General features: G+C 42.4%; 1 protein-coding gene across 2 annotated transcripts in view; it reads left to right on the forward strand.

Annotated features, from left to right (window-relative positions):
* LOC137544556 (spermine synthase-like) overlaps positions 1-24,634 on the forward strand; it is a 200,581-nt gene that overhangs the window by 41,258 nt on the left and 134,689 nt on the right. For both annotated transcript variants that reach the window (XM_068265655.1, XM_068265656.1), the window contains exon 2: positions 3,433-3,553. In XM_068265655.1, coding sequence (XP_068121756.1) covers positions 3,433-3,553 — 121 coding nt within the window. The remainder of the gene's footprint in view (positions 1-3,432; positions 3,554-24,634) is intronic.

The raw sequence follows: 24,634 nt of genomic DNA on the forward strand, positions 1-24,634 counted from the left end.
GCCCTGTCCTTAACCTCCTGAGCAGCAAGCCCGACTTTTTAGGCCCGGTTCACACTTGCGGTTTTGCAAAAACCGCACCGGATGTCCGGACCGCACCGGAGCCGGATCGGACCTGAACCGTACGGTTCCTGTCCGGATCAGGTCCGGTTGCATACGGTTTCCGTGCGGTATGAACACGGTTGCGGTCCGGATCCGGATTCTTAAAGAGATAACAACCTGTATAAAAACAAAAAAAAATGTTGGGGTCTGGGAGGTCAGCAGAAGGGGGACCTGTGGAATCAGGCCCTCCGCTGTTTAGCACTCACCTCCACCTCCAACATGCTGCCAACATCTCCAGCTCGTGCTGCTCCACTCCAAAATGGTTGCCCATGTGTCCCCGATACAATATCGCCGCAACAATCCTCATAGGAAGTGGGGTAGAACATCCGGATTTTTTGCCAGTGTGTTGTGCGCTCTCCGGTTCTCATTGGTTTCCATTGGCCGGATGGTGCAGTCCGGCTCCGCCCCGGATACGGCTGCCGGAGGAGCCGGACCAAAAAATAGCGCATGTTGGAACGGACACCGGAGTCCGGATCCGGTCCGGCTCCGGTCCGGACGAAACGGACACATGTGAACCCTGGCATAGACTTACATTGCTATGCCGTGCGTCCGTTTCGTCCGGCCAGCATGCGGTGCGGCTCCGGCACGGCTATTCCGGATAGCCACCGCTAATGTGAACCGGGCCTTACTCCTGTCTAAGGGTGAAAAAAAGATACAGTTGGGCTAGACTCAGAATCCGTTTATTGTTGCTCCATCGCTGCATCTTTGCTCTCTCTGGGCACCCCCTCCGGCCTGCCCTGGCACTAGGATTCCGCCACAGGTGATGAATGATTAACTCGGGCATTGAGGGCTGATTTTTGGGAGCACGCTTTTGACACAAATGCCGGTAGAATGAAAAAACCCTGAAGGTTAATAAAGTATAAACATTATAGATGTGAGGTACTATGCGCTTGTTCGGTTATGACTGTCCATGGTTGGATTTCCGGGAACTTTTGGAGCGTGGGGACATTACTATACCCCTATCTATTCTGTGGAAATACTTTTGTGTAATTAATTGTTTGTGCACCAATACCACATCGTGATTATCTGGAGGAGGTGCAAAAAGCAGATAGTACGTTTTAATGTAAGTTTGGCAGCATCACTATGGTTTGTTGTGATCTTCTACCACTTAGGATGGATCATTCTATAATGTAACAGAACTATAGTAGTTATATTTCAGTTAAAAATACCAGCAAGTAAGCTGAGAACCATTGGCTATATTTAGATGTGCTCTTATGAAATCTCCCTGTAGTGAAAAGAAAATGCATACATTTTAATTAACCAGAGATCATAGCAGCCAGTAATAGATTTTTTTTGACTGTGCTTTTTATTGGCCTTACTTTATTTGTGAGTTGTTTGTATAAACTGCTCTCCCCAAAACATTTTTTTGGGTATTTGCGTTTGACAATTATGCTCTCAAGGCGGTCTGAACTTACTATGTGTAACTTAAGGAATACAATTACTTATTTTTACTAAATTAGTCAATGTTTGCCCATTGTAAAATTTTACCTCATTTATTAAGAGATGCAAGCATCTTTACTGCTGACAAGGTTAATTACTGTGAAATGTTGTGTTTTTTTTCCTTCTGTAAGTGAGCACAATGTTTACTTGTTTTTTTCCCAGAACGCTCTTTCGGGGATTTTTCTAAAATGTACCTAAAGAAAAAAAATACTTTATGTGCTATAGGGAAGCCTCTGGATAGTCTAGAGTAGTCCAGAGGCTTCCCCGATCTCCTTACACTCCTCCATTGCAGCACTGGCTCCCTCTAAAAAACAAAACGTTATCGGTGCACGTGCGGCTTTGTGCTACTTCCCAGGTTGGAACCCTACTGGGGCCTGCGAAGTGTGGTGGTGCTCGTACTCGGGAGGAAGCACAGCTACGGAGGTGTAGAGGGTCATGGCTAGCAGCGGAGAGGGTCAAGGCAGATCAGGGAAGCCTGTTGACTATCCAGAGGCTTCCCACTACGGCACCTGCCCTTTCATGCCTTTACCTTACATGCTTACCGTATATACTCGCATATAAACCGACCCGCATATAAGCCGAGGTACCCACTTTTACCTCAGAAACCAGGAAAAAGTGATTGACTCACGTATAAGCCCACCCCCAATATAGCCCCCTCCACAGTAGCCAGATGTTCCCCCAGTACAAGTCAGCCCCTCTCCCCATAGCCAGATGTGCCCCAAGGATGATACAGCTGTGTCTTAAGAAATCACTAAATGGTGTCTTAGATATGCGAGACAGCGATTGCCACAAAGAAAGAACACCCGATCATTGCACCGCTGACAGGTTGCTGGCACGCTCCGCTCCACAAGCAAGGGGGACACAGGTAGTGTTGAGCAGCGCACTCTGCACACCATATTGCAGGACACAGACACAGCAAGGAGCCATCTGGCAAGAGCAGGATCACTAGTGCACAATCCTTAAACTCCTCTGCCAATAACAAAACCTGCACCAGCATCCATTCTGCTCCACTGACTCACATATAAGCCGAGGGGGTAACTTTTTAGCACATTTTTTTGTGCTGAAAAATTAGGCTAATACGTGAGTATATACAGTACTTTAAAATCTTGCTTTGTGCGATTTATTACAAGTTACTTTTTTTCATTAAGTGAACCTTTGTGTCTATTGTGTTAGACATGATGTACTGTAAACATTTTGCTACCTCATGTTTTGGTATACCTTTGACTGTCTTATGCTAGGTACACACCATACAATTTTCTGGCAGATTTACCTGCCAGATTGATAATTTCCAACATGTCTGATCTGAATTGCAATCAATTTTTCAACCGTTTTTTAAATAGTTTTTTTTTTTTCCGATCGATTTTTCGTTCAGTTCTATGAAAATCGATAAAAAAAATTAAACTATCAGAAATTCGGAAAAGCAATCAAATTTCAGATCGAACATGTTGGAAAAAATCTATCTAGCAGGAAAATCTGCCAGAAAATTGTATGGTGTCTACCTAGCATAAGAGTGCCAATCAATGATACAATCTTTATTGTATGGTTTTACCAAATACATGTAGTAGAAGGATATACTGAGTAAATATATACTTTGAACAGATACAGTAGGTAGTCCCTCATATTGCATAGAAGTGGTAAGATTGTGTAATCGATATTGTAACATTACATGGGTATCTTTAAGCATAATACACGCATCTGACATTCAAATCAATCTCTTTAAGTTTTACAATGACCACTGTACAGACAAGACTGTTTGTTTTATTTAACACATAGAACATAGTTTGGCAGCAAGTAAAAATAACAACAAATATGTTCATGCCATATATGATTACTTTTTCTGTATAAGGATTTTTGAATTTTGAAATGCTGTTTTTTTTCTGTGTCACTTTTTAGCTGACGGAAATACCATTATTAAAGAACTGCAGCCCGTATTTGAAGAATATGGAATGACAGAAACCGTGCACAGCTGGGCAGACCAAGGTTACCTGGCCACCTACGTGACAAAAACTGGGAGGTAGGAAATTAGATCCATAACATGATGAATACTTTCATCTGTAGATGTTTCAATTTAGCTTCATGCTTCTGAGGGCATACATGATAACAATGACATGTGTAAAGTACAACAAAAACAACCAAGCAAAAAACAAACAAACCCCTGACTTGGATGGACACAGTCATAGACTACTATAAAGTTCTCATCATTCTTGGTTCTCCTAAAGAGTGTTTAATGTAAAACCTAATCTTAAACATTTCCTTGCCTGGCACATTATGCCCTGTTTGTTCGCCTAAGCCAACACCTATCTCTACTCGATGGCCTAGTGCAAACCGAGCGTTTTTGGTAGCGTTTTTAGAACCGCTATGTGGAAACGCTTGGGTAATGTATTTCAATGGACTAGTGCACACCAGAGCGGTAGGCGTTTTGCAGAAACACATACTCCCGGGCTGCAGCATTTTTTGGATTTCGGAGGCGTTTCTGCCTCCAATGTTAAGTATAGGAAAAATTCAAAACGCTTGATAAAACGCCAGATCAGATCAGTTTTCCAGGTGTTTTTGTTACAGTAGCTGTTCAGTAACAGCTTTACTGTAACAATATCTGTAATCTGCTACACAAAAGCTACACAAAACCGCAAAACGCTTCATAATAATAAGGAAAAAAAACGCTTCAAAAACCGCTAGCGTTTTGCGGATCTGCTAGCGGTTTTTGGTGTGCACTAGACCTATAAATGATATTTCACCATTGGACCAATTTTGTACAATGGCATGGGAGATATTGGCTCTGTACCAATTATTACAACTAATAATGATGAAGGCAGGCTTAAAACAAATCCTATTTGTTTGCAATTCACATCTGAAGGAGATGTCTGTAAACAGAAAAGTAAGCTTTTTTTTGACTTCTCCATGATCAGAGAAACCATTTTATTTTTTTCTCCAACCTTGTAGATTCAAGTAAATCTAACTTTAAATCTTAACTTAAAGAGAATCTGTAAGGGCTCATTCACACTATGTGCTGCGCTGTCAGTTCCGACGCAACGCACATAGTGTACGATCTACATGGCAACATGAAAGTCCATAGACTTTCATGTTACCATTCACATTACAGGTGTGCGTTCCCATGCGTTACGATGTAATATGATGTAACTCTTCTGGGAACATCTAATCACACAACGCACACATCCTAATGGGTTGGCTACCAACGTCTGCGCTCCTAGCACACCACAACGTGTATTCTGTGCGATGGCCGCACAATGGGAACGCATGCACGAAATCACGTTCGTGTATGCGCTCTGTAGTGTGAATGAGCCCTAAGGGAAAAAAACTGCACCTGTAGTGTGAATGAGCCCTAAGGGAAAAAAACTGCACCTGAGGGAAACCTATCTCGGGAGGGGGAACCCTCTGGATCCTAGTGTGGCTTCCCCGATCCTCCTCCGTCACTCCGTTCCAACACCGTCACCCATCTAAAACCGGTTCCGGATCATCACAATCCTATGAGACACAAAAGGAAAATATAGGGAGCCTGAATTAATGCAATTTATCAAAATGTAATCACTTATTTAAATGCCATAAGAACACCACGAGTTTAAAAACAATTAAAAATCGCATTCATACAGCAAAACTACACCAGGCCGGCCAGGTTATTTCAAGAAGACTTCAGGTGCACCTATGTATCTAATGTTACCGGTATATTGCAGTAAAGGTCTTCAGGCCCCTTTAAATCCTGCGCAGTTGCTGTATATAGTCATCCCAAAGGCATATCTTCAATCCACCCTTATATTTATAGTGCCTCTATGTAGTCACTCCAATATGGAACACCCCCATTACATGTAGCATGGGCTACACCACCCTATCACGCCAGGCTTCCACCACAGCAGGTTAAACAAATGACATCCAGAAAATAAAGGACTTGTGAACTGGCTTGCTTTAGCAATATCGTTTCATCAGCTCCACAACTTGTCTAGATACATCCACATATGGCTGGTACTCACGCGCCCTGACTGGTCAGCAGGGGCTGTCAGTCTTTTACATTGGCTCCGTCCAGGTCACTGGGCTACTGGGAGACCAAGACATCTCTTTGAAGATTAACCGCACAGATAGCTTCCATCCGGAACGAAGCCGGCAAGGGATGAGGGGCGGAGGCTCAGGGTGGATCGATGCCGCCGGAGACTCCGGCGGGATGACGTCACTGGACACGTGACGCGTTTCGCCAATAGACTTCTTCAGACGTGTGCGCATGTGCCTGGGCATAGGGTCTTCTTATGTGCGACCATTGCTACGCCCACCACATACGTAATTCCGTAAGTGTTACCATGGAGATTTCATAAACTGAGCAGACTCCATCTAATGGTCATTATTGAGAAGGCAGCCAGAATTATTTTTACAAAAATACTTTTAGGTTCATGTCACTATTGAGCCCATATGGTTGCATAGAGTTGCATTGATAAATCCAAAAGGACTCTTTCCTCAACAACTGCTGGTCAAAGTCCCCCCTTCTGGGACTTATGTTTAATTTATAAATTTCCTTTTGCCTTCAAACATCTAGGATTGGAATTATGGACCATTTTAAAATGCATAGCAACCAGGCTTTTTTCATAGCTGTTTTTAATATTGTTGACATGCTCCTGTATACGATCTCTCAGAGGTCTATATGTTTTCCCAATATAGACCTTATTACAACTACACCTCAGCTGATAAACAACCTTTTCCGTGTTACAATCAATATAATCATTAATCCTATAATTAACAGAGCCATCATGATTTGGAAAAGAATCTCCTTTTTATTCCATATATGGACACATAGAGCAATCACAGCACCGAAACATTCCCTTTTTATTTCTTTTGACCATGCCAGGTCTATCTTTTGGTTTAAATTCACTGCTCACGAGCACGTCCGACAGGTTTTTGCCCCTCCTTGCTGCCATATGGGGGTAATCGCCCACCAAACTTTTAATAATCGGGTCCCTACCTAGCAAATGCCAATGCCTGCCAAGTATGTCCCTTATTTCATTGTAATGAGATCCATAGGTGGTCACAACTCTGACCAATCCAGGATCATTTCCTTTTAAATTGTCATCTGATCTGTTTACCAACAGATCAGTTCTTCTTTTTGATAATGCCTTATAATAGGCTTTATTGATTATATGTCTAGGATAGCCTCTGGCTAAGAGCCTCATCTTGAGGTCCTCAGCTTCCATTTTGAAATCCTCAATTTGGCTGCAGTTGCGTCGTAATCGCATGAACTGACCTATAGGTACAGCCCATTTCTGCGACGGCAAATGAGCACTTTTAGCTGACAGCAAGGTATTTCCGGCGGTCCCCTTACGGTACGTGCCCGTGATCAGCACATCCCCCAACTTTTTGATTTTTAAATCTAAAAAGGAGATGTCAGTTTTACTGTAAGTGTACGTTAGAAATATATCTCTATCATTTTTATTCAATTCTCCGACAAACTCGTGCAATTGGGACTCAGTCCCCTTCCATACTACGAGTATGTCGTCCACATATCTTAGCCATAGGGCGACGTGTTCCCGGTACCCACGCATGCCCCTGACCATGGTCTCCTCCCAGAAGCCCAGGTGTAGGCACGCGTAGGACGGGGAACACGCCGCTCCCATGGCCACGCCTTTTTTCTGTCGATACAACTCTCCTTTAAATTCCTCTCTCCTTGTAATTCAAAATGAGCCTCATCATATCTAACACAAACTCAGAATGAGCCTGTTGATCATTATATTTCCTCTCCAAATAATAACTTAGAGCTTCCAAAGCCTTCTGGTGGGGGGATGGACGTGAAAAGAGCTTCCACGTCCAACCCCACCAAGAGGCAATCCTCCTCAACCTGTACCCCTTCAATCTCCGCCAAGACAGCTTTGGTATCCATCACAAAGGCGTGGCCATCGGAGCGGCGTGTTCCCCGTCCTACGCGTGCCTACACCTGGGCTTCTGGGAGGAGACCATGGTCAGGGGCATGCGTGGGTACCGGGAACACGTCGCCCTATGGCTAAGATATGTGGACGACATACTCGTAGTATGGAAGGGGACTGAGTCCCAATTGCACGAGTTTGTCGGAGAATTGAATAAAAATGATAGAGATATATTTCTAACGTACACTTACAGTAAAACTGACATCTCCTTTTTAGATTTAAAAATCAAAAAGTTGGGGGATGTGCTGATCACGGGCACGTACCGTAAGGAGACCGCCGGAAATACCTTGCTGTCAGCTAAAAGTGCTCATTTGCCGTCGCAGAAATGGGCTGTACCTATAGGTCAGTTCATGCGATTACGACGCAACTGCAGCCAAATTGAGGATTTCAAAATGGAAGCTGAGGACCTCAAGATGAGGCTCTTAGCCAGAGGCTATCCTAGACATATAATCAATAAAGCCTATTATAAGGCATTATCAAAAAGAAGAACTGATCTGTTGGTAAACAGATCAGATGACAATTTAAAAGGAAATGATCCTGGATTGGTCAGAGTTGTGACCACCTATGGATCTCATTACAATGAAATAAGGGACATACTTGGCAGGCATTGGCATTTGCTAGGTAGGGACCCGATTATTAAAAGTTTGGTGGGCGATTACCCCCATATGGCAGCAAGGAGGGGCAAAAACCTGTCGGACGTGCTCGTGAGCAGTGAATTTGAACCAAAAGATAGACCTGGCATGGTCAAAAGAAATAAAAAGGGAATGTTTCGTTGCTGTGATTGCTCTATGTGTCCATATATGGAATAAAAAGGAGATTCTTTTCCAAATCATGATGGCTCTGTTAATTATAGGATTAATGATTATATTGATTGTAACACGGAAAAGGTTGTTTATCAGCTGAGGTGTAGTTGCAATAAGGTCTATATTGGGAAAACATATAGACCTCTGAGAGATCGTATACAGGAGCATGTCAACAATATTAAAAACAGCTATGAAAAAAGCCTGGTTGCTATGCATTTTAAAATGGTCCATAATTCCAATCCTAGATGTTTGAAGGCAAAAGGAAATTTATAAATTAAACATAAGTCCCAGAAGGGGGGACTTTGACCAGCAGTTGTTGAGGAAAGAGTCCTTTTGGATTTATCAATGCAACTCTATGCAACCATATGGGCTCAATAGTGACATGAACCTAAAAGTATTTTTGTAAAAATAATTCTGGCTGCCTTCTCAATAATGACCATTAGATGGAGTCTGCTCAGTTTATGAAATCTCCATGGTAACACTTACGGAATTACGTATGTGGTGGGCGTAGCAATGGTCGCACATAAGAAGACCCTATGCCCAGGCACATGCGCACACGTCTGAAGAAGCCTATTGGCAAAACGCGTCACGTGTCCAGTGACGTCATCCCGCCGGAGTCTCCGGCGGCATCGATCCACCCTGAGCCTCCGCCCCTCATCCCTTGCCGGCTTCGTTCCGGATGGAAGCTATCTGTGCGGTTAATCTTCAAAGAGATGTCTTGGTCTCCCAGTAGCCCAGTGACCTGGACGGAGCCAATGTAAAAGACTGACAGCCCCTGCTGACCAGTCAGGGCGCGTGAGTACCAGCCATATGTGGATGTATCTAGACAAGTTGTGGAGCTGATGAAACGATATTGCTAAAGCAAGCCAGTTCACAAGTCCTTTATTTTCTGGATGTCATTTGTTTAACCTGCTGTGGTGGAAGCCTGGCGTGATAGGGTGGTGTAGCCCATGCTACATGTAATGGGGGTGTTCCATATTGGAGTGACTACATAGAGGCACTATAAATATAAGGGTGGATTGAAGATATGCCTTTGGGATGACTATATACAGCAACTGCGCAGGATTTAAAGGGGCCTGAAGACCTTTACTGCAATATACCGGTAACATTAGATACATAGGTGCACCTGAAGTCTTCTTGAAATAACCTGGCCGGCCTGGTGTAGTTTTGCTGTATGAATGCGATTTTTAATTGTTTTTAAACTCGTGGTGTTCTTATGGCATTTAAATAAGTGATTACATTTTGATAAATTGCATTAATTCAGGCTCCCTATATTTTCCTTTTGTGTTTCATATGTATCGATAGGTGAGACAGAATTTGAATATTTCAGGTTGATATCCCGCAATATTGATTAGGTTTTGTACAATCCTATGAGAGCCTAGCACAGTAGCGACTTGTTTGTGCTCAGGCAGAAATAGCAGAGCCCGATCGGATCTGCACTACTGCGCAGTAGAACGGATCTGATCAGGCTCTGCTATTTCCACTTGAGCCCGAATGAAAGCCGCTACATCGCCTGTGCGAGGCTCACACAGGATTGTTATGCTCCTGGAGCCAAGCTTGTTTGCAGATTTTCCGTGGCTGCCAGTGCTGAGATGGAGGACGACGACAAGGGAATCCCCATTAGGATCCAGAGGCTTTCCCCACCGAGGTAAGTACCCCATGGGGTACTTTTTTTTTTTTTTTTTTCCCTCTTACAGATCTCTTTTTAGCCTCCTTGCCGGTCTAAAAAATCCGGCAAGGGGGCAGCGCCGCACTTTTTTTTTTTTTTTTTTTTTAAATCATGTAGCGAGCCCAGGGCTCGCTACATGATAGCCGCTGAGCGGCGGCATCCCCCCACCCACTCCGATCGCCTTCGGCGATCAGAGTATGCAGGAATTTCCGGGATTTCCTGCAGGGCTTCCCCGGTCGCCATGGCGACGGGGCGGGATGACGTCACAGACGTCATGGACGTCGGGACGTCACAGGGAACCCCGATCTGCCCCTCAGTGCTGCCTGGCACTGATTGGCCAGGCTGCGCAGGGGTCTGGGGTGGGGGGTGGGGCGGCTCGGCGCGGCGGGTAGCGTCGAATCGGCGGCGATCGCATACTACACGCAGCTAGCAAAGTGCTAGCTACGTGTAGGGAAAAAAAAATATGCAAATCGGCCCAGCGGGACCTGAGAAATCCTCCTGCGCAGGTTACCCCGAGCTGAGCTTGGGATAACCGGCAAGGAGGTTAAAGCAAACATGTTAACACCTTTGCGCCCCCCCCCCCCCCAAAAAGCTAGTTACTTACCCAAGCAGCCTGTGGATGAGCCAGAGGCTTCCCGTATCTTCCTGGACCGCAACACTGCTGGCTGGGACCCTCCTTTACCTTGTGGTCATGCTGCGGTCTGTGTACAAACGCTGCTGTGCTGCTGTTTGTGTAGGACAACAGCTGCACTGTGTAGACGGCAGTATGGCCTACGCATTAGCAGGCAGATGAATATCACAGCTCTGGGCCATCCAGTGGCTTTCCACTACTGCGGTAAATCTTCTATTTTATCTTAGCCTGGCCTAAACACAAGCCAAGAACCTGATGCTAATACCTTATGGGCCTGAGCACACTTGTGTGGTTCTGTTTTGCAGTAACACATCAATGTTACAGACTGATAGGCATTGCTGAAAACTGTACAGAAGCGTGCATGCATGCTCATGTTCTAAGAGGAGAATACAAATTTCTTATGGTTGCTGGAAGGGAGGGATAGACTTCTGTTTTCTAGATCTCACCACTTGAGGATGTGAGTGGAATAAGAAGGCAGAGAAGCGAGCCATTCCACCTGTCTAGCAGGCAAAGGACCTAGCAGAGTTCTTTTAAAGTGGCCTTGTGCTCTATTATCATCCTCTCCTTGCTTGCGTTGAATATTCATGTGTTTCCCCAACGCTGTATACTGGCACTTCACAAATAAGGAATAGCTTAGCGAGGTCTAATGATTGTGTTACTACTGCCCTCCATCCTTTTGCAGCATGGCCGTTCTCCATTTTCTAGGTCATGAAAAGCTCTGGGGTATTTTATTTGCTTGTTTTCCATTCCTAAACGATTTCCTTGAATACATCTGTCAATGAACCATTTAACAGATTGCATTATATAATGTGCTTTTAGCAGCGGCCCTGCAGCTACCTAATGCTCTATATACCACAAATAAGTCATTGACTAATTAGTTTTTCTGTTTAGCTGGGATGGGCTTTGGGAGAAATAACTGGTTAAGTTTTATCACAGGAGAGGAGCTCTTTGTGTATGTAAGAATTTCTCAGTAGCATACAGTATATTTATCTATTCCAGTGTTTTATCTCAAGGTCAGGATTCCCTAAGCCAAAACAGAGCAGGGCTGGGAAAAATAAGCTGTTAAATCTCAAGACTGAAATATCTCTCTCAGCTGTAAACCTCAGAAATAAATGTGATTGTTGGTGGGAAACTTACATGTATGCGTGGGTAAATGTAGTGTATTGTTTGCTATCACAGCACCGGAAATGAAATACAAGCCTGTACACATGCTATAAACAACCCCGGGACCCACGGCTTCCACTCTGCACTCACAATACCAGAACAGTTAGTACACAAGGTTTTGCAAGTTTTAAATGTTGTTTGTGCTTGCCACACAAATATTACACTAGCACTTTCCTGGTAAATGACGTTGCTGCAAATGAATATACCATATTAACCTCACTGACAGTTCCTCTCAGAAGCTCACATTTTCTTCTTTCAGTGATCCCTTCCATTTCTGACAATATTTAGTCAGAATTGAAATATACCAGTTGCTGTCAGTTATATTCTAGCAGCTGTTAGTTGCAACTGAATGTGCAAGGTAATGTCCATGTTTCCCTATGGCTCAAGTGGGTGATATTACAGTTTAACAGTGTGCTGATCAGGAAGCTGTTATGGGGTAATGGCCATTTTTAAAATGGAGGGCGGAGAATTTCATTGTTCACAGTGGAAAAATGGGAAGCGGGAGAGGAGAAAGAGATTGAGGAGTAGACTACACAGGAGGTATAAGTATGGCCTGTGTATGGTTATTTTGAATTTTGATTTTCACTTCAGGTTCTCTTTAAGTGTGAACTAGCCCGTTGATTAACATGTGTTCTCTGTTTTTTTGTGCAGAAAATGCACACAAAAACAGTCACGTGTATTCCCTGCCTCAATAGTGCCAGACCCTTTCTTTCTCTGGACTTTGTTTGCTGGAACTGTAGTATTGGTCTTGAGCACATTGAGCTCCACTGGGGCGTTACAGTTTGCAGCTCCGCCTCAAAACTAAAGGCTTGCAACTCAGACCTGATTAACCGTGTGCATGCTGCTTCCTTTCCAACACATGCTAAACAATGATTGATTTCCAACCCACGTACTACTTAAAGGACCACTTTTACGAATGTTGTAAAATGTAAAACTGATGTACATGCGTACAAATATAGGGAGGTGTGTAGTACAGAGGAGTTCTAAGATTTCCTACGGATACAGGAAAAACACAGTGAGAGACAAGGAGCCCCTTATGGTGTAGTATATTAATGTCAAGTTCTGGATAAATACATAGTGATGATGTACTCACAAAGGTGGGTTGCAAAACCAGCGACCACAGTATAGAAACCGGTGAGGAAATTCGTCCCCACTCGGGCTCTTTGTCTTTAAATGTGTGGGTTGCACTCCAGAAAAAACGATTGTTTGGTTACACAAAACAAACAATTGGCAGCAACCTCTAATAGCTAGGGGGCTGTAAACAATATCACTGGAAGGGAGAAGGTGCTCCAAAAAATAATCATGGATCTAATAAACATAAAATGGCTTACCTCCTAAGAAGAAGGGGAAACACCAATATAAGAAATACATTTTAATAATCTGACACAAAAACAATAACGCGTTTCGCGGAGCACAGTCCGCTTCCTCGGATCAAGAAGATCTTTTTAGGCGCTCCAAGCTCTGCACCTTGGCTACCCAGACACTGCTTTATTTGTTCTGAGGAAGCGGACTGTGCTCTGTGAAACGCCTTCCTGGGAGAGTTCTGTGAACTGATTGGGATTGCAGTGTGTAGTCTGGCAGTGCTGTAAAGCCTTTCTGGGAGAGTTCTGTGAACTGGCAGTGTGTAGCAGTGTTGCCAACTCATCCCTTTAATTACTGACACATATGAATTATACAGGTTTTGTGGCTAGGTAGATGCAGTTAAGGCACTGATTATGTGCAAATAGCCCCAGAACCTGTATAACTTAGATGTGTCAGTAATTAAAGGGATGAGTTGGCAACACTGGTGTGTAGTATGGCAGTTCTGTAAAGCCATCCTGGGAGAGTTCTGTGAACTGATCTGATCGGGATTGCAGTGTGAAGTCTGGCAATGCATTAAAGCACATTCATCTCACATGGCTCAGAGCAGGCATTTGGCAGACCACCTACTCAAACAGTATTTTGCATGTATGAACAGATGATAAATACTTGTCAAATAATTTGAAACGGTAGACAAAAAGTGATTATAGTGAAAATAGCTCATTAGGAATTGTAATCATTTGGACTGAAATGTTTTTATGAGGATTGATGAATAATTAGAATGTATGCCGGCCTTTCCACGTGGTAAGAATCAAAAGACCTAAAGACTTAGTTAGGTGTTTTCTCATGTTGACATTTGTTAAAATTGCAGATCATTGTCCTGAATTGGGAAAAGCTAAATCTTACAAGTGTAATTTAAACCACTTCCACGCTTATTCAAATCTCATTTTATGAGAACAAAGAGCTTTATTGTACTGTTCCCTCGCATAACATTTTCTGTGATATCCAGATGGGATAGTGATTTTTTTTGTAAACTGAACAGGCAGTAACAGTGACCACAAACCATAGACCAGACATTGCTAACTCCTGAGGTGCATACGAATATGCTCTAAAGACAACACAGAAGGCAAATGACTATTTAATAGGAACTTAACTGAATATAACTGAGATGAAAGGTACCATACTTAACTGGGGCTTCCTTAAACTCCCTTGAGGCCGATCAGTCCCTCACAGTCTCCCTGAATGGCTCCTTTCCCCTGCAATACGCCTAGAAAGCCTTGCCAAGCTGTGCGTCGTTATGCATGCATAGCCCGGCCGTGCACGCTCCCCTGTCACACTCTCGCGGCTTGGAGCATTCTGTGCTTGTGCAGCACTACTGCGCAAGCACAAAATGCTCCCGGCTATAGGAGCGAGCGTGGCCGGGCAACACATGCATGACGAAGCACGGCTCAGCCAGGCTTTTGGGCCGTATTGCGGGGGACAGGAGCCACCCGGGTAGATGAAAAGGAACTGAGCAGCCTCAAGGGGACTTAAAGGGGTTCTCTTGACCTTTGTAAAAACAAAAACTGCCACTTACCTGCGGCTTCTATCGGCCCCCTGCAGCTGGAATGTCCCACGCCATCCTCTTCCGATGGGCCGATCCCCGCCGCCGGCACCGATGTAATTATTCGTCTAACTAGACAAGTAGAAGTGCGGCTGTGGCCACGCGCATGCTCGCTCCGGTGCCGCGCGGTGGGGAACGGCGCATCAGAAGAGGACGTTGAGGGACATTCCAGCTGCAGGAGGCCGATAGAAACCCCAAGTAAGTGGCAGTTTTTGTTTTTGAAAAGGTCACGTGAACCACATTAAGGAATCCACAGTTAAGTACAGAACATGAGATATCTTTTATCTCAGGTTCACTTTAACCATTTCAGCCCTCAGTCGTTTTTCACCTTATGCATCCAAGCAATTTTCACCTCCCATTCGTTCACCAATAACTTTGACTAATTATCACAATGAATTGATCTATATCTTGTTTTTTCCGCAACTATTTTATGCTTTCTTTGGGTGGTACATTTTGCTAATAATCATTTTTTTTCTAAATGCATTTTAAAGAGACTCTGAAGTCCTAACTAAAGCGTTGCATCACTGCAGCTGAAATCTAACTAAATCCCCCCCAAATGCCCGGGGGCACACTGCAGGGGAGCACTTCTGTGAGAGGCAGAGCTTTCAGCTGCAGCTCTGCCTCTACACGTGTCTATCAGCGCTTATCTCCGCCTCCGCCCGCCCCTCTGTCTTCCTTCACTGAGAGGCATGGGGGAGAAGTGGAGATACGCGCTGATAGACGCGTGTAGAGGCAGAGCTGCAGCTGACAGCTCTGCCTCTCACGGAAGCACACAGGGCAGCAAAATCCATGACCAAGAAAGTAGTGGATTTTGCGATTGGGAGTTAGGGGGGATTTAGTTTGATTTCAGCCGTGAGGTGCAGCGTTTTAGTTAGGGCAATCATGTTAAAGACATTTTTAATATGAAAACTTAATTTTAATGAGACTTCAGAGTCTCTTTAACAGGAATATTAAGAAAAAAATGGAAAAAAAATCATTTCTCAGTTTTTGGCCATTATAGCTTTAAAATAATACATGCTACTATAATTAAAACCTATGTGTTTTATTTGCCCATTTGTTCCGGTTATTACACCATTTAAATTATGTCCCTATCACAATGTATGGCGCCAATATTTTATTTGGAAATAAAAGTGCATTTTTTTCAGTTTTGCGTTCATCACTATTTATTTACAAGCTTATTATTTAAAAAATATTAGTAATACTCCCTCTTTACTGGCATATGAAAAAAGTTAAGACCCTTCGTTAACTATTTGTTTTTTTATTAATTGTATTTTTTTTTTTCATGAAAACTTTTGTTTGGGTAATTTTCGGTGTTGGAGGTAAACAGTTAATTTTAAATTTAATAATGTGTTTATTTAATAAAAAAAGAATGTATGTGGATTTTACTATTTGGCCACAAAATGGCCACAGTCAATTTTTATTTTTGTCCTGGAAGTGAACACTTGTTTCCAGAAAGTATTGGGAGGACGGGAAACTTTTTTTTTTTTTTTTTTCTTCAGAAAGATTGAGGCTTCTCAAAGAAGCCATCAGTCTTTCTGCCGGGGACTTCGATCAATGAATGGGAACTATTTCCGTGCTAACGGGGGGCTGCACAGGAGCTCGATGGAGCATGCGGCAGCAGCCCAGCAGCAGCCGCATAGACGTGACAGTCACATCCATTCCGCTAAAAGGATTAAAGGACCACTTTGATTAAAAAATGGAAAATTAAAAATGCATGAAAACACATACATAAAAAGTACATTTCTCCTAGAGTAAAATGTGCTATAAATTACTTTTTTTCGTATGTTGCTGTGACTTACAGTAGGTAGTAGAAATCTGACAGAATTGACATGTTGTGGACTAGCCCATCTCCTCATGGGGTATTCTCAGAGTTTTCTTTATTATTAAAAGCACTTAGTGAATGGCTGCGGCTTAGTACAACTGCCAGAATAGTGTGCAAACAGGTATGGTGGTCTGCTAGCATCTTTGTGTAGATTCTTTCCACGGAGTGGTTTTGTAAAGAATAAATATTGAAAATCCCCTGAGGAGATGGACTAGTCCAAAACCTGTCAGTTTCATCAGATTTCTACTAACTACTGTAAGTGACAGCAACATAGGGGAGAGTAATTTATAGCTCATTTTACTCTGCAAGAAATATACTCCTTATTTGTGTGTGTGTGTTTACATGTATTTTAAATTTTACAATTGTCTGTGATAGCGGTCCTAATGAATAAAATTGTTTTTTTTTGTTCTATGTTTGCCCTGTGTAAAATATTTTCTAACCCTGATTTACATTCTTAAATTTATCACAGGTGGTGAAATCTTTAGTTCATCACTGTGGAATATCTGTTTGTGTGTTCTGAAGTGAGCAGAAAGAACACCTGGGCCATATAAAATTAACTTTTTCACCTGAGCTTTCTCCTAGGAGATAATTTTCATCTTCTCTTAGGGCCCATTTCCACTATCGCGAATCCGCATGCGTTGCCCGCATGCGGATTCGCACAGTCAGTACAAGTGGATGGGACTGTTTCCACTTGTGCGTTTCCCCGCACGTTTTTCTGTGCATAAAAAATCTGCAGGGTAGGGCCCTCAGAATTCGCCTGCGTGTGGAATGCAGGCGAATCGCACGCAATGTATTTAATAGGGAAATCGCATGCGTTTTCCCCATGCGTTTTTTGCCGCGATTTCGCATGCGATTTCGCATAGGTACCCATGTTAATTCACACAGGCAGTGACATGGTTAAAATCGCATACAGCCTTACCTATGCGAAATCGCATGCGAAATCGCGGCAAAAAACGCATGCGGAATCGCACCCGCATGCGATTTGCCTGCGGTGATTCGCCGGCGATTTCTGCGGTGAATCTGCGGCGAGCGGCGGCGATCGCGTACTACACGCAGCTAGCAAAGTGCTAGCTGCGTGTAGGAAAAAAAATTATGCAAATCGGCCCAGCGGGGCCTGAGAAATCCTCCTGCGCAGGTTACCCCGAGCTGAGCTCGGGATAACCGGCAAGGAGGTTAAAATAACTTTTCAGCATTTTACAATTGAAAAAGTACTCAAAAGTTGGTAAAAGAGTGCTATCAAATTTATTTATCAGTATTTTCTTGCTTGTTTGTGGCTTAAAAGGCAATTTATGACACGTGAAAATATCGCCTAGGAGATAACTCAGGAAAGTTAATTGCATATGGATCCTGGTCTCCATGGGCACACAAGGAGGAGGGGGCTTCATGATATTATAGCCTAGACTATACATCACTGGGAGGGCAGGGTTACGGTATATACCCATACAGTATACAGAATAATATAGCTATAGGAAATGTTTCTTATGCCAAAACCAGGATAATTAACATACAATTGGGTATCCTGACTAATGTAGTACATTCTACTATGTGGTGTTATGTGCCTCTTTAACAAGGAAAACCAAAAAGAAAAATTGACTGGTAAATCATCAGTCCACTTTACCCGAGAAAAAAAATCCTTATCAAATCATCTTTTTTCTTGTTGAGCTCAGTACACGTGAAGTCTTCATTTGTTAAAATAATCATTCTTGTCTTGCCTCCATTTTAAGGGTTGTATTTAGCTATTCAAATATAGTGCTGGGGATTCGGAGTGAACATACATGAATGGCCCTCCTCCTTGCTCTTTTCTCCCCACATTTGAGGCTGATTCTGTGACTTGGTGAATTTTGGTGCTAAGGGACAATATTTTATCTTAACCACTTCTCAACCACAGGGTTTTTCACCTAAAAACTACCGCAATTTTTACATTTCAGGGAGGCAAGGGTTAATGGGCTTAATGGGGGGTATAATTTATATAAAAAAAAAACAACAAAAAACCCCCAAAAAAAAACAACTCACTGATGCTGATCACTCACTATGCTGTTCTAGTTATCTGAGATCCTCTCAGGAGCGATCTCAGTAACTGTAACAACATAGTGACTGATACAATATTTATACACATTCTCCATTGGCTTTGGCAGTGCTCATTCAAACTTGCAATGTTCACATCAGCCAATCACAGATCAGCGGGTGCCTGACACGTACGCACATGCATGTGCACACGATCGCGTACAACGGAGAAATAAACAGGAGTCCCTTATCTACCCCCTTGTGAATTTTAAAGGGGTGTAGATAAGCGTGGCAGAGGTTGCCAAGTGGTTAATCATCATTTGCTTTTATTTTTGGTGGGGATTTTGTGTTTACCTTGTTCATTAGCTCTGTAAACCGATATATATATATATATATGTATATATGTATGTGTGTCCTCTTGCAGCAGTCAAGATGATGTTCTCTGAAGAAAGAGAATGTCAGCAATATATCACGAGCCAATATAATTTGTGTTTATGTGAACTCTATTATATTGACATCGGACTGCCCCACAGGGTGTTATATTCTTATTGTGCTCAGTGTCACTGGGATAATTTATGTCAGAAAATGTAATTCACTGTGACTGTATTGAAGAACAGCAATATAGTTTTTGATGTTTTTATTTGGATAGGTTTATTTATTTAATTATTTATGTAGCCCCAACATATTACGCAGCGCTGTACAGAGTATATTGTCTTGTCACGAACTGTCCCTCAGAGAGGCTCACAATCTAATCCCTACCATAGTCATATGTCTATGTATGTATTGTGTAGTGCATGTATCATAGTCTAGGGCCAATTTTGGGGGGAACCAAAATGCCCGGAGGAAACCCACACAGACACTGGGAGAACATGCAAACCCCTTGGAGATGTTGACCTGCCTGAGATTTGAACCAGCGACCCAGTGCTGCAAGGCAAGAGCGCTAACCACTACGCCACCGGGCTGCCACGGTTTTGTACCAATACATTTTTGGATTCTGGTTTTAATGTACTTTGTCTAAAGTGTATTTTTAATGGAACATGTCTTGTTGATGTGTGCTATTGCTTTTTATTCTAAAGGTGCGTACCCACATGCAATAACAATCAGCCGAAATGGCCAATAACAACCGGTCCAGCCGATGATCATTCTTTGTGTAAAGCCGATAAATCCTACTCGTTAAGGATCCATCCTTTCAGATCCTTAACCACTCGATGCCCAAGCACAACTGATGTTGTTTTCAGCTCCCCCAACCGATGAAAGTCACTTCTTGTCCCTTTGCCCCATCCATAGCAACAGAACACATTGCTAGCCTCAAGGCTAGGTATGTGTCTGTACAACATCCATTTTCCGAATTGTCACCTGAGTTATCGTTTCCCGATCCCAGTCGGGTAATAAATTATCGTATGGCTGTACTTAGCTTTAGATGCTTACAAGCAGCTAACTGTCCATTTTCAAATGAGCTAATTTAAATGGCAAATACTTCCTGTTTACAATGTCTGAATTGTATTCTCATTGGTTCAAAACTTATTTGTTGAATAAAGCCCTGTAATCCTTCTGTTTTCTATGTCTAGTTAGATGTTATATGAACGCTTTATCTAGCTGCCTACAAACTGTATGCTCAACTTTTTTCTTTTGCTCACTCCCTTTTTTTTTCTTTTAATCCCACCCCAGGCTCTTGATTAAGCTGCTGGGATTTTATGGGAGTTGGTCTTAATTAACTAAACCTCACTGTGGTACCCAGCCAAAAATGAGAAGAATGTGATTATTTTGCACATTGTCTTCCTAGCAGTGGTGAGATCGGAGCAAGGCTCCATGGGATGTTGCAGAATCATGTTATTTTACCAAGCTGTAGCTTACATTTGACTATCTTCAGATAACTTTACTGTGATACAGGAAAAAAACGCTGTTCTGCTTTCACTATCGTGTATTGCTCTATTTTACCTTCAATACAATGTTGTTATAGGGATATGCCAGCACAGTAAACAGTTGCTAGCCTATCAGTAAATTCTTGCTGTCAATGAATATTGCAAGATTGCTAAATTCACAAAATTGAAATTTTTAATCTGTTTTGTGTTGCCTACTTTAGCCTTCTTATGCTACGTTTAGATGCTAGATTTCGTTTTTTTAAATAAACATTTTAATTGCATCTTTCATTTTAACTAACCACATGGTAGCTATATGAACAGGCAAAAGAAAATTTGACTAATACCACCCACATTTTCTCTCTCCATTTTTATCCTAGTATTTAGCCTCTGTTGCTAGTTAGTTTCCTCCAAAGCCCCCCCTGCGCGCCGTCAGACCCCATAAACCACAGCCGCACTATGCAGCTGTGTTTACCTCACAAATGTCAGTCTCGGCTGTTCCCCCGCCTCCTGAATCGCTCCAGTCCCTGCCCGCGTCCCTTCCCTCCAATCAGCGGGGAGGGAAGGGACGTGGGCGGGGACCGGAGCGATTCAGGAGGCGGGGGAGAGCGGAGACTGGCATTAGTGAGATAAACCCAGCCGGCTGCGACACGCTGCATGTCGCCAGCGCGGCTGTGTTTTATGGGGTCTGGCTGAGAGCAGGGGGTCTTTGAAGGAAACTAAATAGCAACAGAGGCTGGGCTCTATAGGCAGACCCAGCCTCTGTATAAGGATTGCGATGTAAGAACCCCGTCTCGGGTTCTCTTTAAAGAGAAACTCCGACCAAGAATTGAACTTTATCCCAATCAGTAGCTGATACCCCCTTTTACATGACAAATCTATTGCATTTCACAAACAGACCATCAGGGGGCGCTGTATGACTGATTTTGTGATGAAACCCCTCCCACAAGAGGCTCTGGTACCGCGGTACTCTAAGCAAACTGCCACAATGTAACAATGTTCACAGACAGGAAATGGCTGTTTACAGCTGTCTGTAACAGCCAAAACAGCTAGGAGCAGCTACATAACCTACCCACAGTAAAAATGTCACCATGTGATAAATGTCAGAATGTAAATCTGGGAGAGGAAAGATTTTACAATGAGCAAACACTGACTAAATCATTTATACATAATTATTGTAAAAATGAAGCACTTTTTTTATTACATTATTTTCACTGGAGTTCCTCTTTAAGTGTCCCTTTAAAGGGAACGTAAACTGAGAAGGACAGGGATTTTTCCATTTAATATAAAACAAGTTTCCTTACTCTCCTGCTGATCCTGTGTCTCTAAAACGTTTAGCCACAGCCCCTCAACAAGCATGCAGATCAGGTGCTCTGACTGAAGTCAGACTGGATTAGCTGCATGCTTGTTTCAGGTGTGAGATTCAGCCAGTACTGCAGCCAAAGAGATCAACAGGACAGCCCGGCAAATGGTATTGTTTAAAAGGAAACATCCACATCCCCCTCAGCTTAGTTTCCCTTTAAGTCAATCCGCTTGTTTAAGAGGGACAACTAACACTCCAAATAGCAGTCTGTCGCAAATGGTTTTAAATGCTTTTATGACTGTTTTTTTTTTTTTTTTTTTTTTTTAATAAAGGGGTCATAATTACTTCTAAGTGGTGCTGACCCTTGTTGTATGGACTCCATTTCTGAAAGAAGTGTTTCGGTTCTTTCTTGATATGTAAAGTGGCTTCCAATTTAATGAGTGCCATGATATATTCAGTTCATTATGAAGATCTGATGGAGGTGTATATCTATCAGTTGAATATAGCTTTTCTGGCTGCCAAAAGAATGAAGTGGACTTCAGATATTTTTCTCCAATTGCAGTGTTGTCTTGATGGGATTTAAGAAAGCTGAAGAGAAAAAGGACAGGTTTGCATATTCTCTATATAAATATTTTACTGATGAGGAATTGAGTCCCCATGCCAGAACCTCCTTATCCCATGCCAGAACCTCCTTATCCCATGCCAGAACCTCCTTATCCCATGCCAGAACCTCCTTATGACCAACTCATACAGTGGCTCAGATCCTCATCCTGTTTGCTGCACTTGAGGCAGACATTTGAATACATTTCTGGGGGATCTTATATTTAAAGGATAACTGTAGTGAGAGATATATGGATGCGGCCATATTTAATTCCTAAGCAATACTATTTGCCTGCCAGCTCTGCTGGTCAATTTGTCTGCAGCAGGGTCTGAATAACACCAGAATCAAGCATGCAGATAATCTTGTCAGATCTGACAATAATGTCAGAAACACCTGATTGGCTGCATGCTTGTTCAGGGCCTATGGCTAAAAGTATTTGAGGCAGAGGATCAGCAAGATAGCCAGGCAACTAGTATTGCTTAAAAGGAAGTAAATATGTCCGCCTCCATTTACCTCTCACTACAGTTGTCCTTTAATATTGAAAGCATATTTTGCTTTAAAAATGAATAGTAGGTGAGACTCCTTTTCTCAATAGGCATACTTTTTTTTTCTTAGAGTATTGTTTGCTTCCGTCATCCTATAACCTATTTTTGAGTTTGGAAAATGTTTTCAAATGCAAGCAAAACCTATAGACACCTATGTGAAAATTGGGAAGCTGAACATGTTTTCAAATGCAACAAAATATGTTTTGTATTGTGCAGCAAGCTATAGGTATGCTTCAAAGCACGTATAAGGAAGTACAGTGTATGATATGATACAGTTTAGATAAACAATTTGCATATAGTTGGGTAATGGTGCTGTGTAAAAAAAAAAAAAAAAAAAAAAAAAAAAAAAAATCTTCACGGGATGCTATAAATGCAATTGCAAGGTGGCAATTAATCAGTTAACCATTGGTTAATCTATAGTATCCATACTTTATTTGCTTTTTTTTTATCTGGAAATTGAGTTTTGAGACACATAGAAATCAAAGGTTCTCCAAAGTTCTGATAATGAAAGCATCTCTTTCCCCAGTCTAAGAAATTAGTCCAAAGAATTAAGTTTAGCAATAACTGGCATATCTATAAATGCTTTCTGGCATTGGATTTCTGTGTTGGGGAACCCATAAGCATGTTGTATTTCATTGAATATTAGCCATACGGTTTCCTCCAAGTCAAACATGTAAAAATATGTCAAACTCTTGCCCACAGGCCCATTCTGTCATGCAGAGCCATTCAATTTGGCTGAAACCTTAAATTTAGCCATAAGGGGAGGAAGGGAGAAATGACAAGATACCAGGGAAATATATAGGGGAATGAGGGAGCGGTCCCTAGACACCAGGGAACTGTTTAGGGGTGGTAGGGGGACTACTAGACACCAATGAACTATATAGCGGAGGGAGTGGGACCACTAAATACCAGGGAACTGTATAGGGAAGGAAGAACCACTAGACCACACGGTAGTTTATTCTATTAAAATATTGCATAGTGTGTGTACATGTCTTTAAGCATTGTAAACAGTTTTCATTGCCTGATCTAGTCATTTGTAATGGTTTTGAGTTGAAATCTAAAGTGTATAGAGCTATCCCATGACAATATTGCTTACACCTCTAGCAATTAGTGGAATAGATCACCTGACCACCAGTTCCCGCAATCAGTAGTAGGAAGGGTGCCTCCAGAAAGGAGAACAAGCTATTGCCATGGACCCCAAGCTCCTAAAGGGGATTTTGTTTCTGCTGTCAGTCTTTATTGTCAAGAAACCTTGACAGTGAAACATGGAGGTTCTTTTATTTTTGGACATACTCCTACATATCCTGGGTTACCAGTGTGATGACTGACCATTTAGGCTTAGCTTGCTCCTTTCCCTAAGCATAATTGGAGTGGCTGGTGTACATGCAGTAAATGTCTGCACCATTGTTTACGATGGATGTGTTTTTGTTGTGTTGCAAAAATAGCACTCTCTGGGAATAGCTTTTTTACCCATTGTTGAATTGTTCCTACTGATCTGAAAATAGCTGGAGAATATGCACAGTGTTACTAAATTTTACTTGTTACATTGTTTAGAGTAAAATGGATGTTTACTGAATTTTATTTTGTAGACCATACAATGCAGTGTGGGAAACCAAAGCCACCAACAATAAATGCTTATGTTTCTGTTGTTTAGCTGTCTCCAGGAAATGTGTTTTAGATTTTGATAGTATTAATACTTCTTTGGTTTTTACTCCTATCTGTGTCCCCATTGGAGAGATTTTGTTGTTTTCTACCCCTGTGATATCCTTAGCTTTAATGATTCTCTGGTGGTCCTGAAGAATGGGAAATGTATATCTGCAGTAGAAGATTGAAGTTTTAGCTGTTGTCCCCTGCTTTACAGAAATGTTTTATTTGTT

The sequence above is a fragment of the Hyperolius riggenbachi genome, chromosome 2 (assembly GCF_040937935.1).
Source record: "Hyperolius riggenbachi isolate aHypRig1 chromosome 2, aHypRig1.pri, whole genome shotgun sequence".
In the NCBI taxonomy this organism is placed as follows: domain Eukaryota; kingdom Metazoa; phylum Chordata; class Amphibia; order Anura; family Hyperoliidae; genus Hyperolius; species Hyperolius riggenbachi.